At 52.0% G+C, this 13803-nt stretch overlaps 3 protein-coding genes across 9 annotated transcripts; 2 read left to right on the forward strand and 1 right to left on the reverse strand.

The window, feature by feature from the left end:
* Positions 1-147: 147 nt before the first annotated feature.
* GPANK1 (G-patch domain and ankyrin repeats 1) lies at positions 148-4174 on the reverse strand. 6 transcript variants are annotated; one of them, XM_058432110.1, is made up of 4 exons: positions 3918-4174; positions 2894-3056; positions 1904-2628; positions 148-777 (listed from the first exon to the last, which is right to left on the reverse strand). In XM_058432110.1, the coding sequence occupies exons 3-4, from the start codon at positions 2527-2529 to the stop codon at positions 333-335; spliced, it is 1071 nt and encodes a 356-aa protein (XP_058288093.1). In that variant the 5' UTR covers positions 2530-2628; positions 2894-3056; positions 3918-4174; the 3' UTR covers positions 148-332. The 6 variants fall into 6 exon arrangements, with proteins under 6 accessions (XP_058288093.1, XP_058288092.1, XP_031997160.1 ...); XM_058432109.1 differs by having other exon boundaries at positions 1904-2631; positions 3918-4067; XM_032141269.1 differs by having other exon boundaries at positions 3629-3919.
* Positions 3290-8135, forward strand: CSNK2B (casein kinase 2 beta). Of its 2 annotated transcripts, none has more exons than XM_058432111.1 (7): positions 3290-3545; positions 4880-4962; positions 5932-6034; positions 6605-6720; positions 7165-7240; positions 7387-7576; positions 7906-8135. In XM_058432111.1, exons 1-7 carry the CDS (start codon positions 3500-3502, stop codon positions 7994-7996), a joined length of 705 nt encoding a protein of 234 aa, XP_058288094.1. In that variant the 5' UTR covers positions 3290-3499; the 3' UTR covers positions 7997-8135. The 2 variants fall into 2 exon arrangements, with proteins under 2 accessions (XP_058288094.1, XP_031997166.1); XM_032141275.2 differs by lacking the exon at positions 3290-3545 and adding an exon at positions 4129-4265.
* A 1001-nt stretch (positions 8136-9136) lies between these two features.
* Positions 9137-11899, forward strand: LY6G5B (lymphocyte antigen 6 family member G5B). The gene is given in 3 exon segments (XM_032141274.3): positions 9137-9335; positions 9914-10306; positions 10309-11899. Coding segments are annotated over 3 exon segments (525 nt in total). The 5' UTR covers positions 9137-9226; the 3' UTR covers positions 10332-11899.
* The last annotated feature ends 1904 nt before the right edge of the window (positions 11900-13803 follow it).

Raw genomic sequence — 13803 nt, forward strand, 5'->3', positions numbered from 1 at the left:
AGGGGCTGGGACCTGAAAGTGAACCCAGATTGGAAGGGAGGTGACCTTATTATGCCACCTGGAGAGGCTGCCCCTTCTGACTCAGGTGGGACTTGCATGTGGCTCCCAGGCTTCTGTTTGGCTTCCTCAAAATAGCTTCCAGAAAAGTGAATAAACCACAAAAGGTTGATTTATTTCTCACTCTCAGCCTATCTCTCACAAAGACAGAGCCCACTGACCAAAAACTTGAGGATCTGCACCCGGGCAGATCCCAGGAAGGGGAAGTCAAAGGGCCCAGGTCAGAGGCCCAAGTTCAGACTTCAGCAGCAGACAAGGGTCAGACTTTACCAAAGTCAGAACTCGAGGTTCATGTAAGTCCTTAGATCCCGCTCCCAAGCCCTGTCTTTCTCCTCCCTCCTTCTCTCCTCCCTCCGGCTCAGTGTGGCCACCCGAGGGGGTCTCTCCCTCCCAGCCACAGCTCGGGTATCCCAAGCTGGGAAATGTGTCACTCGGGGCTGGCGTGCTGATCTGTAGCCTAGTCCTTCCTGGTCCCTCTTGAGGACAGTGGGGATGGGGTTGGCACGGCCCTCACCCCGGGGTCCCAGCCCCATTCCTGGCTCCCAGCCCCCCCTCAGCAGCAGTTTGAAGCCCGGGCTGGAGATGGGCACCCCAAGTGGAAGGTTCAGAGGCTGAGGACCCTGGGACAGTGACAGCAGGTGAGCAGTGGATGTGCGGTGGTTGGAATCTCGGAAGTGGGTGTCACAGTTCTCGCAGTACTGGAGGGAGGGAGTGGGAGACCTGCAGCGAAAGAAGAAAAAGCATTAAGGGCAGGGGAATGAAAAGGGGAAGAGTTGAGGCCTCAGAGGGGGCTGGCAGGGTAGGACAGGATCTTTTCAGCTTTTCTGCTAAGGAACAAATTGCCAGCTGGGCATAGTGGCTCACGCCTGTAATCCCAACACTTTGGGAAGCAGAGGTGGGCAGATGGCTTTGAGCTCAGGAGTTTGAGACCAGCCTGGGCAAAATGGCAACGCCTGCTTTTTTTTTTTTTTTTTTTGAGATGGAGTCTTGCTCTGCTGCCCAGGCTGGAGTGCAGTGGCATGATCTTGGCTCACTGCAACCTCCACCTTAGCGATTCTCCTGCCTCAGCCTCCCAAGTAGCTAGGATTACAGGCACAGGCCACCATGTCCCGGCAAAGCCTGCTTTCTACAAAAAATATGCTTGAGCCCAGGAAGTGGAGGTTGCAGTGAGCTGACATCACACCACTGCACACCAGCCTGGGCGACAGAGTGAGACGAGTGAGATTTTGTCTCAAAATAAAAAAAAGGGACAAATTGCCTTCCTTCCTACTTAACAATGAGGGATCCAGGCTGGTCCAAAGGTGGTGGTGAGTTATCTGAATTGATTGTTCACTCAGTTACAGATCAAGCTCCTTACTCTACTTTTCCCCTCCTTCTCACTACTGCACTTGACTGGTCTTAAAAACAAATTTCTTTAAACCTTTGTGGGATCCAGAGCAGAATAGTTGAAAGAAAAAAATGGTAACCAGACCTAGCAAACTCTTGGGCAAGGAGAGGGACATTAGTGATAATGACTATAGCTAACATTCATGTACTGCATACTACGCGGCATGCACTATTCTAGCATTTTACATATATTAACCCATTGAATCCTAACAATAATCCTTACTACCCCCATTTCTAAAATGAGAAAACTGGAACATGTAGACATAAGGTTGTTTGCCCAAGTAAGTGGCTTTAAATCCAGGGAGCTCATGTTCATAACCACTTGACTATACTACCTTGTCAACCTACACGTGAGGATAAGGAAAGAACTCTTCAGCACTGTGCTGGGGCCTCTGGTGTGGTGTGGCTGGGAGAGGCAGAACACAATGAGACATGAGTCTGAGCTAAAATTTCCCCTTACCCGTTCTCTGGGCTCCTTGTCTCTCCATGGCTCTCCCTGACCATGCGGGCTACCTCAGGGAAGCCAGCTTCTTCAGCGAGCTGAGCCGCATCCCTGCCACTCAGCTCACAGACCCCCACCCAGGCAGCCCCACGGCCCAGGAGATAGCTCACAGCTGCCCCCTGGCCCGCTCGAGCAGCACACATCAGTGGGGTCCACCAGAAGGCATCCCGGGTGTTGATATTCCCCCCAGCTCCTCCTGCCTCATGCGGCTCCAGCAGTCTCCTAAGTTCTGCCAGGTCCCCCTCCTGGGCTGCCCTCAGTATCCGGTGAGTCATCTTATCCTCAGCCTCAAGGGATCTCCCTTGTCCATGTCTTCCTGATGCTCCTTCTGCCACTGCTTCTGCTGCAGGTGCCCTCATTATTCTTCTTTTCTTTCTCTTTCTTTCTCTGGCAGGTTCAGTCTGAGATTTCTGGGAGTCAAGAGCACTGCTCTCATCCCCAATCAGGGCCTCATAGAAAGCTCGGGCTGCAGTCCCATCCAGGGTGGACTCTGGCTCCTCGGGCTGTGGCTGCTGCTGCCCATCCTTCCAGAGGTCGCTGGGGTCAGTGGCTGGGGTGAAGGTGATGAGCGAGGACCGGGACATGGCTTTTGGGAGAACTGAGAAAATGATACCAGGCAAGGGAAGGATGAGACAAGCAAGCCAAGCTCCTGATGACCCTGTAGCAACCAGAGCCTCAGAGACCTGCTGGGATGAGAAAAAGTAGTCAAAAACACTTTCCTGCCGCTAAAGTGACCCCACAACTTAGGACTCTGCAGGGCCTAAGAGAGAGAGGTTTTGCGTAAAAACATGGAACCCTGCAATACCGACTGTGCTCCTTAGTAAAGATTAATAAAACTCCATGAGACTGTTGTCCAGAGGTCCTGCGTCCGGCCCCCACCCCTATCCTCACCAACAATAAATACCAGCCTCTTTCTGAAACCACTTTCCCACCCCGTAAAAGACATACCAGTAGGAAAAAAAAATCAGCCTGGCCCTTTAAGTCTTCCGCGATCCCATTTCGGAGTTTCCTCTTCCCAAACAATAACAGACAGGTCGCTCCCTAGAAGATCTCGGGGAGAGGCTCCTATATGTGTTGCTGTGTAGCTTCCGTACCGCAAAATGGCGCTATTCTGATCAGAAGAGTTGACACAATCAAATAGCCACACGGCACGAAGACGCATGCGTGGCGACAACAACAACAAAAACCACAACCCACATTACTTGAGGGCTCAGGCGTGCGCAAAGCTCCGGGTTCAGTTTCCCGCGCTGGAGCTTTTCCAATAGTAAACGAGCAAAGCTCCGCGCGCCCAGGTGGCGCGAGCATCAGGATCTGTCGGTTGGGATCCTACTTTTACATAACGCCCCCACAATGCCCTTCGCCTTCCTCAACGTGGCCCCCGCTCCAAGCCCATTTTCTGGAGCTAGGAATCCACTCTCTGGGTTAGGAAAGGCCCTCAGGAGGCGGAGGGAAACCTGTGGAATGCCGAGAAGCCGTATAATGAAATAAGTCACGCCTGCCCCTCACCATTACTCTGACCAGGGTTCGAAGGCCATACTTACAGCCTAAGGGGAAATGGAGAAATGCAAGGGGACGAGCAGAATGGCTGGCACCACCTCAGGTTAGCGCACTGGGCCGTTCTGGTCCTCACACCGCTCAGCTCACCCCACCCCACCCATACCTACGCAGAGAGCCAAGCCGCACCTCTCGCCTCGTGAGGCTGGAGCCCAGAGTGAAACAGGACGCCCGTCAAGGGTCTCTGGCGGGACTGATTCGCACTAGGGGCCCAACAGGCAATAAGGACCCAGCGGATTGGCCGAGGATAGGCCAGTCCTCTGGGCAGCAGCGCCGCGCCGGGACTAGAGGGGAACTGTGAGGAGAGCTGCTGGGAGGGGTCCAGCCTGGCTCCCTCCTTTCCCCGCCCTAAGTCAGCCTCTTCATCCAGTGAGCACACAACTGTATTGCCCAGACTCCTGGGCCCCGAACGCCGTACCTGGCTTCCGCTTCCGGTGGCTTCTCGTTGTGCCCCGCCCGCAAGCGTCCTCCTTTGGGGCTTCGTGACAGCCAGGTCATGCGCGGGTCATCCTGGGATTGGTAGTTCGCTTTCTCTCATTTAGGCAGTTTCTTTCTCTACCGGGGACTCCGCGTCCCGGCATCCACCGCGGCACTTGACCCTTGGCGCTTGCGTGTTGCCCTCTTCCCCACCCTCCCTAATTTCCACTCCCCCCACCCCACTTCGCCTCCCGCGGTCGGGTCCGCGGCTTGCGCTGTAGCGGTCGCCGCCGTTCCTTGGAAGTACCAACTTCCCTACCCCACCCCAGTCCTGGTCCCCGTCCAGCCGGTGAGTCTGAAGTCGTTGCTGCTCCGAGCCCCTTGTCTCTGGGAGCGGCACATGGGGTCTCCGGACTTTGATGTGGGGGCGGGGGAGGAAGCGACCAGGTCCGGCACGAAGGAGGGAGAGGTGGCCTGACGAGCGGAGGGGGGATGTGTGGATTGCGGTGAAAGGGACCTGACAGTCGCCCCCAACCCGTGAGAAAAGGAGGAGCCCGGTTCTTGCTTGAGAATGATAAACTTGAAAACCCTTGGGAAAGGCGCCGGGGTCATGCAGAGACTTGCACTGGTAGGGAGCCTGAGTCGAGGTCCCTGCCGGAGTTGACACAGAGGAGAGAGGGCCCTGGCCTTCGGGAGCTCCAGGGATGTGGGTCGGGCTGGTGGGTCAAAGTATCTGTTGGCTTCTTTGAAGTGGTGGGACCCCAAAGAATGTTTAACTTCAAAGAAAAGGGGCTGAGATGTAAATTAGAGGAGCTGGAGAGGAGTGCTTCAGAGTTTGGGATGCTTTAAGAAACGGTGGTTCCGAATTCTCCCGTGGTTGGAGGGCCGAATGTGGGAGGAGGGAGGATATACCAGAGGCAGGGAAGGAGAACTTGAGCTTTACTGACACTCTTCTTTTTCCAGCTGACGTGAAGATGAGCAGCTCAGAGGAGGTGTCCTGGATTTCCTGGTTCTGTGGGCTCCGTGGCAATGAATTCTTCTGTGAAGTGAGTTCTCTTCAACCTCCCTACTTGCCAGCTTCACGTATCTTCCCACCAGACGTTCCTTCACATATTCCACTTCTACACTGTTCTCTTACATGCTACTTGAAAACTTCCCATCAGCAGAGTCTCCTCTATAAACCCCAACGAACCTGTGCTAAAGTGGCAAAACTGGGGCCCAACTCCCAACTCTGCCACCCTCCAGCAATATAACATTGGGCTAGGCAATTTGTATCTTTTTCTTTTTCTTTGTCTTTTTTTTGAGACTGGGTCTCACTCTGTCACCCAGGCTGGAGTGTAGTGGTGCGATCTCGGCTCACTGCAACCTCTGCCTCCCAGGTTCAAGCGATTCTCCTGCTCCAGCCTCCCAAGTAGCTGGGATTACAAGTGCCTGCCACCACGCCCGGCTAATTTTTGTATTTTTAGTAGAGACAGGGTTTCACTATGTTGGCCAGGCTGGTCTCGAACTCCAGACCTCAGGTGATCTGCCTACCTCGGCCTCCCAAAGTGCTGGGATTACAGGCGTGAGCCATTGCGCCTGGCCTATATCTTTTGTTACTAAAGTGGCACTGCTAGTACTTGTCTCAGGTGGCCTTTGGGAAAATTGAAATGCTACACATTGAAATGTTTTGTTCAGAAACCATGCTGTTCAGCTTCCACCTTCCTTAGCCAGCTGAGAGGACAAAACTGGTTCCTAGAGATGGGGTACAGGAGTAGGGACAAAGATCTTGAAAAGAATGTCTGAGAAAAAGATTGCTGTATCTGCTTATCCTTAGAAAAGAAAAGCCAAAGCTTTTATGGGAGGGAGTATAGGTGAACTAGGGAGAGACACAAGTACTTCTGCTGAGTTGGGAGTGAGAAACAAGCAGAACAGATGCAGTTGTGTTGATGATAAGGCATCACTTAGAGCATTTTGCCCAGGTCAAAGATGGGGATTTTGATATGGGTTCCCTCTTGGCTTCCATGTCCTGACAGGTGGATGAAGACTACATCCAGGACAAATTTAATCTTACTGGACTCAATGAGCAGGTCCCTCACTATCGACAAGCTCTAGACATGATCTTGGACCTGGAGCCTGGTGAGGCACCCTCAGGGTTGTTTTGTGTGTGTGCGTGCACTATTTTTCTCTTCAAATCTCTATTCATTTGCTTGAATTTTGAAATTTCCTTTGGTTCTCTGATTTCTTTAACCCCAAATTCATGCTTTATTTTGATCCGCCACCTGACTCTTGTCTAGTTTTGTGACGTATATCACTCGTTCTCATGCTTTCTAAATGCACAATTCAGACCTATTCCAAAATGCGTTTCCTCATGGGTCTGGTTTATTGTCTATTTCTTCTGCTTTGCACCTTCCAGTCTAGAGTTTCATCTTCTGCATTGACATTGTTGCAGTTATGTATTGAGGAGGGAGTTGGGAGGGAGAGCGAGGAGCAGAGGCTGAAGAGGTGTGAAGAGAAGGCAGAACTGTCTTCGGTTGGTGCAAGGGTGAGAAGCCCAGGTTTCTAGGTCACATGCCCAGATGTTGGATGGGGTAAGGCCCAAAAAGTAGGTGCTAGGCAAACTGAATAGCCCGCAGCCCCTGGATATGGGCAGGGCACCTAAGGAAAGCTGAAAAACAAGTGGTTGCATTTGGCTGGGCTGTGTTTCAGATGAAGAACTGGAAGACAATCCCAACCAGAGTGACCTGATTGAGCAGGCAGCCGAGATGCTTTATGGATTGATCCACGCCCGCTACATCCTTACCAACCGTGGCATCGCCCAGATGGTGAGACCTCTCTGCTCCTACTTGCCTCCTTCTGAGCAGTAAGAGACACAGGTTCCTGCAGCAGGAAGTCATGTTTAAGCCCTGTTTAAGGAAGCTAGCTGAGAAGAGGGGAAGAACCCCAGAACTTGGGCCTGGGAATTGAATTCTGATTGGGGGTCATCCTGAAGGGATCGTTTTCAGGGAAGGAGACAGACCTTGAATCAGAGAGTTGTGATAGACTGCCTCTTCCTCAAGGAACAAACAACAAATGGCTCTGATGGTTTGTAGCCTGCCTAATTGGAAGAAAGGCAACACAGAAGTTTGAGAGCCCATCTAGGCCAGAGAAGGGGCCTCTGGACAGAGGTGGGAGGAGTAGGGGACAGAGTGAAGTGGGTTGGGCTGTGAAGGGAGTTGCCTCTTCTTTTTACACCTACGTGCCAACCCCTTCCGTTTTATTTACCTCAGTTGGAAAAGTACCAGCAAGGAGACTTTGGTTACTGTCCTCGTGTGTACTGTGAGAACCAGCCAATGCTTCCCATTGGTGAGTGTTGAAGAAGGGAAAGCAAGGCACTGTGTGGCAGTCTTATGGGAAGGAGTTGGGGCTCAACATATTGGAGCCTGAGTCCTGAGGGGAGGTTAGGTAGGAATAGGGGGATACCTGGCCTGCTGAGTCTGGCTGTCTCCCAGGCCTTTCAGACATCCCAGGTGAAGCCATGGTGAAGCTCTACTGCCCCAAGTGCATGGATGTGTACACACCCAAGTCATCAAGACACCATCACACGGATGGCGCCTACTTCGGCACTGGTTTCCCTCACATGCTCTTCATGGTGCATCCCGAGTACCGGCCCAAGAGACCTGCCAACCAGTTTGTGCCCAGGTAGGGAGCAGGGAGAGTCATTAAGTGTCAAAGGAAAGGCCCAAGATCCCCCAGAGAGAGGGGAGGACAGGGCATGGCCCTTTCTTGAGGCCTGCTTCTCCCAGAATCAGGGCATCTCCCTGCTGAGTGACTGTGGGAAAGTTATTTGATTGTCTATGCTTCAGTTACCTTATCATAGAATTTTCTTGAGCTGAGAAGTTGGGAACCACTAGGCTTAAGCTCCGAGCAGGTCCATGGAGGAGCTCAGGTGGGGAGGTGGGAATGCAGGTGACTGGCAGGGCCTGGATGGGGCTCATGCTGCTGCTTCTCTGACCTCTGCCCTGGCCTAGGCTCTACGGTTTCAAGATCCATCCGATGGCCTACCAGCTGCAGCTCCAAGCCGCCAGCAACTTCAAGAGCCCAGTCAAGACGATTCGCTGATTCCCTCCCCCACCTGTCCTGCAGTCTTTGACTCTTCCTTTCTTTTTTGCCACCCTTTCAGGAACCCTGTATGGTTTTTAGTTTAAATTAAAGGAGTCATTATTGTGGTGGGAATATGAAATAAAGTGGAAGAAAAGGCCATGAGCTAGTCTGCTGGTGCTTGCGGTTGGGGAAGGGAAGGTGATGGTGTGTTGGACTCCAGGGGCCCTCATGGCCCAGCCCACCCTCCCCAGATTGAAAACCAGTACAGATTTGTGCTCAGTGGATTGGGTGATGTTTTTAGTATAGAGCAAAATTCCTAGGACTGTGTGTGACGAAGTGCAAGGTCAAAAGGAAAAGACAAAGCATGTTTCAAAGATGAGAAGTATTTGTTAGGATACCTATGACTGTCTGTTTATACTGTAAGGGGCTTAATCAGCAGCTCCATCTTTTAGTTTTAGTTTTAAAGGAAAAGTAGCCTAAAGTCAGTATAACTAAAGGGTGGAACGAGGTGGGACAAGGTCCAGAATTGCTGCTTAGTGATGTGTATGTGCTCCCTGCTGGTGGAGCTGAGACTGCTCATCTCAGAAGGATGGGGATGCTTGATTTCCTGGCCAGGTTGTCCCAGCACAGTGGGGATTGGCCCTGTTGTATGAGGACGACATCAGATGGTGGCAGAGATAGACACTAACTCATGGACTTTCCAAGGGAGGGAATAGGTCTTTGGAGGGTATGCAAGACAAAGGTAGCCACGGGATAAAAAACCCGGTAGTGCCCAGGTATTACCCCATCTGGGCCATTGCTCCCACACTCAGGAACCAGACGTTGTGGGTGAGGACATGCTGTCTCTCCTGCCAAGTTAATAACTTCCTTCCCAGCCAGGGTCCTGCCCCAAGCAGGAATATAGCTCTGCATTTACAGCAGCTCCTGCTCAGACCTTGTCAAAACCACCTTGCAGCTCAGGATTAAGGAGCATGGTCACAGGAAGGTGGGGTTTCAGGGCATCCCTCAGGAACTGCCTGTCTCCCCAGAATTCCAAAATGAAGGCCCATATGCTTGTAGGTGGGCTTCACAGTAGGAAAGGGTAAGTGGGGCCCAGGGGCAGGGAGGGAGGAAGGGGTAACTGAGTCCAGGAAGGGGGCGGAGCGTGGCCATGGATAATCGGGCTTCCTACTGGCCCAGGGTATTTGAGAGTGACCCAGTGCTTCCATCCCTCCTTCTGCCTCCCCAGTTCCTGTTCCCGACATCCGGATGTGCCACTTCTGCTTCTTAGAAGACCCTTCTGTAGGATGCATTTCAGGCTCAGAGAATTGTACCATCAGCAGCTCATCCCTGTGCATGGTGATCACCATCTATTATGGTAAATAAGGTCCCAGGAAGGGGCTGCTGGTGGGGCAGCCAATGGCTTGGTCTTCTCTCCTCTCACAGATCATGGCTGCTCCAGGCATGGGGTATAAGAAGAGAGGAGGGGCTGAGTGCAATGGCTCATGCCTGTAACCCTAGCACTTTGGGAGGCTGAGGCAGGTGGATCACTTAAGCTCTAGAGTTCAAGACCAGCCTAGGCAACATAGTGAGACCCTGTCTCTACAAAAAAATAGCCAGGATGGTGGTGTGCACCTGTAGTCCCAGCTACTCGGGAGGCTGAGGTGGGAGATCTCTTAAACTCAGGAGGCAGAGGTTGCAGTGAGCCAAGATTGCGTCACCACACTTCAGTCTGGGTGACAGAGCTAGACCCTGTCTCAAAAAAAACCAGAAGAATCTTGGAAGGAGGGGTCTAAGGTTCTAGGGGGCCAGCAGAGCTCACTTTTCTAGCCTCTTGAAGGAGTCTGGGTTAGAAGTAAGTTAGGTCTGGGTGAGGGATGGGAAAAGTCAGTAGCAGGGGTTCATGGACTATGGGAAGCTATTGGAAGGCCTTATCAGCTTTCCCCTCTCCCTCAGATGTCAAGGTTCGCTTCATCGTTCGAGGCTGTGGACAGTACAATTCCTACCGCTGCCAAGAAAAACGCAACACCTACTTTGCAGAGTACTGGTATCAGGCCCAGTGCTGCCAGTACGATTATTGCAACTCCTGGTCAAGCCCCCAACTCTAGAGCTCCCTGCCGGAGCCCCATGACAGGCCCCTGACCCTGCCTCTGTCTCACTCCCAGACTCAGTGGTTCTACCAGGCCCTGAACCTCTCACTGCCCCTCCCCAGTTTCCATGCTGGGAAGGAGCCTGATGGCCTGGACCCCATGGTCACACTGCCCCTGAACCTGGGCTTGTCTTTTGCTGAGCTGCGCCGCATATACTTGTTCCTCAATAGTTCAGGACTTTTGGTTCTTCCCCAGGCTGGACTCTGACACCTCACCCTTCCTGAATTCCACTGTGCAAGTATCTTTCTGTAACACCCTCAGCATCCTGCACTGCCTTCTCTGAAAACACCCACATTCTTTGGTCACTGTGATTTCTTAGGCCTCCCTCTGTTGTATCACTAGCATCTATATGACTTTGGTGTAATTTTATCTCTTGAACTCTGGTGCTATTTTTTTGTTTGAGACGGAGTCTCGCTCTGTCACCCAGGGTGGAGTGCAGTGGCATGATCTCTGCTCACTGCAACCTCCACCTCCCGGGTTCCAGCGATTCTCCTGCCTCAGCCTCCCGAGTAGCTGGGACTACAGGCGTGCACCACCACGCCTGGCTAATTTTTTGTATTTTTAGTAGAGACGGGGTTTCACCATGTTAGTCAGGCTGGTCTCGAACTCCTGACCTCGTAATCTGCCCTCCTCGGCCTCCCAAAGTGCCAGGATTACAGGTGTGAGCCACCGTGCCTGGCTGAGCTCTGGTGCTGTTCTTCCCCCTAGAAAAGAATCTCTAGTGTGGATTCTGCCCAGACAGGCTGACCTGGGAAAGGCACAGTGGTTCCTCCATTCCTTCCCCATCATCTGAGTGTTCCAGTATCCTCCATCCCTCTCAATCCAGTCACCTGCCTATTGAGATCTAGCTCTGTTTCCCCTGTCTTGTCCCTGTCTCTAAGACCCAGTACCAGACTGAACTAGCAGCAAGAAGGACGAGGAGGCCGGGCATGGTGGCTCACGCCGGTAATCCCAGCACTTTGGGAGGCCGAGGTGGGTGGATCACTTGAGGTCAGGAGTTTGAGACCAGCCTGGCCAACATGGTAAAACCTCCTCTCTATTAAAAATAGAAAAATTAGCTGGGTGTGGTGGCACACCTCTGTAATCCCAGCTACTCAGGAGGCTGAGACAGGAGAATCACTTGAACCCGGGAGGCAGACGTTGCAGTGAGCCGAGATTGTGCCACTGCACTCCAGCCTGGGTGACACAGTGAGACTCCGTCTCCAAAAAAAAAAAGGATGAGGAATAGAATTCTGTGCAGATGTCCTGACTTGGCAATCTTGTGTCCCTGCCTCACTGTCTCCACCAACCCCCGCCTGTCCTGGTCTTGTTCTGCCTCCTGTCCTCTCTTGTCAGTCTCTGGCTTCCTCAGCCCCATTTCACCTCACTGAGTCCTGACACCCATCTCCCTAGGGGCCTGTGAGAGGAGAGGGAAGGGTCTGTTCTGCTCAGCTCCATGTCCCCCATTTTCCTCCACAATAAACTGGGACTGGGCTGAAACTGTGTCACATTGTTTGTGGGGTCAGGCTCAGGTGTGGGCAGGTAAACACAGATTAAAGAGGGTTAATGCCTGGTGCAGTGGCTCACGCCTGTAATCCCAGCACTTTGGGAGGCTGAGGCAGGCGGATCACCTGAGGTTGGGAGTTTGAGACCAGCCTGACCAATATGGAGAAACCCCATCGCTACTAAAAATACAAAATTAGCCGGGCTTGGTAGCGCATACCTGTAATCACAGCTACTTGGGAGGCTGAGGCAGGAGAATCACTTTAACCTGGAAGATGGAGGTGGCGATGAGCTGAGATCGCACCATTGCACTCCAGCCTGGGCAACAAGAGTGAAACTCTCAAAAAAAAAAAATAGAGGGTTAGTGAGGTGTGGGATCCAAATAGGATTGCAGAGCCCTCTCCATTGCACTTGGCGTTTGTGGCTTCCTCTCGGCCTCCTGTAAAGGGCACACATCCCTCCCCACCCTCTGCTTAGCTGGAGATCGAAGCATGGGGACTGTGATTCTTCCCAGCCTTAAACTTACCCTACAAAACCTAGAAAGTTAGACCCTGATGATACCAGGTCTTTTCACCTAAGAAAAGAAACTTTTGGCCAGGTGCGGTGGCTCATGCCTATAATCCCTGAACTTTGGGAGGCCGAGGTGAGTGGATCACCTGAGGTCGGGTTGAGACCAGCCTGACCAACATAGTGAAATCTTGTCTCTACTAAATATGAAAAATTAGCCGGGCATGGTGGTGCATGCTTGTAATCCCAGCTACTTGGGAGGCTGAGGCAGGAGAATTGCTTGAACCTGGGAGGTGTAGGTTGCGGTGAGCTGAGATCACACCATTGCACTCCAGACAGGGCAACAAGAGCGAAACTCTGTCTTAAAAAAAAAAAAGGCTGGGCACGGTGGCTTGCCTGTAATCCCAGCACTTTGGGAGGCCGAAGCAGGCAGATCATGAGTTCAGGAGTTCGACACCAGCCTGACCAACATGGTGAAAACCCATCTCTACTAAAAAAAAAAAAATACAAAAATTAGCTGGGCATGGTGGCACATGTCTGTAATCCCAGCTACTCAGGAGGCTGAGGCAGGAGAATCGCTTGAACCTGGGAGACAGAGGTTGCAGTGAGCCGAGATCGTGCTACTGTACTCCAGCCTGGGCGACAGACCGAGACTGTCTCCAGAAACAAACAAACAAACAAAAAACCTTTTTAAACCAGAAAGACTCAGGAACCCAGAGCCACATCCCAGAGTTACCTGCTGCTGGGGCCCTGGACTCCTGCCATTCCTTAGTTCTTTTCAAGGATTCTGGCATCCAGGATGCCCTCTCGAGGGGCCCAATTTGAGGGGCAAAGTGCTGCGAGCACTGATGTTGGGCTGCAGTGGTTGGATCTTCATGCTAATATTTTAATTCTGAAATAGTGCAAACATATAGAAAGCAATGATGGATACAACAGCCTTTTCCATACACTGGATAAACATGCTGGACATAATGCTGCTCTGAGTCAGGCTTGGTATTGAGCGGCAGGACTCCCAGATGAGTACAGCCAGGTGTCTGTGCTTCCAAGCCTTGCAGCCCAGTGCTTGGGTTTTGAAACCTGTTTCTGAAAAGCAGTGCAGCTTTGTGGCTGGGAGGCCCAATCCCAGCTCCTCTACCACTTGGGTACGTCAGTCTCTTCAGCCTCACCTTGGTCACCTGTCAAGTAGGGATAGTGCCTCAGATGATTGAGAAAACGCATGTAAATGTGCATACACAAGTGGAAGTTAAGGCCTTTTCCCCCTCAAAAAATATATTTGCCCTAGAGTCAAATGCATACACAATGTTCAGCTTTTTTTCTAAGGTTCTTGCTATGTTGCCCAAGCTGGCCTTGAACTCTTGGGCTCAAGAGATTCTTCTGCCTCAGCCTCCAAGTAGTTGGGACTACAGATGCACACCACCATGCTCACCTGGCTGATTTACTTATTTTCAAACCTTTTTGGCAAAACATTCAGAAGCTTGCACATATCACAAGATGGATTTTTGTAAACCACACATCTGTGTAACCAGCCACCAAGTCAGCGGGAGACCTTTACCCGCAGCCGAGCCTGCCTCTGTTCCCCTTCCAGGTGCTCTTCCCAGCTCTTGGGTAGCCGCTGTCCTGACTGGTAGTAGCTTAGATGAGTTCTGTCTGTGCTTGATGGAAATGGCATCGTACGTACGTATCTACTTTTACCTATACAGTGTTTTG

This window comes from Hylobates moloch, unplaced genomic scaffold (genome assembly GCF_009828535.3).
Source record: "Hylobates moloch isolate HMO894 unplaced genomic scaffold, HMol_V3 SCAFFOLD_20, whole genome shotgun sequence".
NCBI lineage: Eukaryota > Metazoa > Chordata > Mammalia > Primates > Hylobatidae > Hylobates > Hylobates moloch.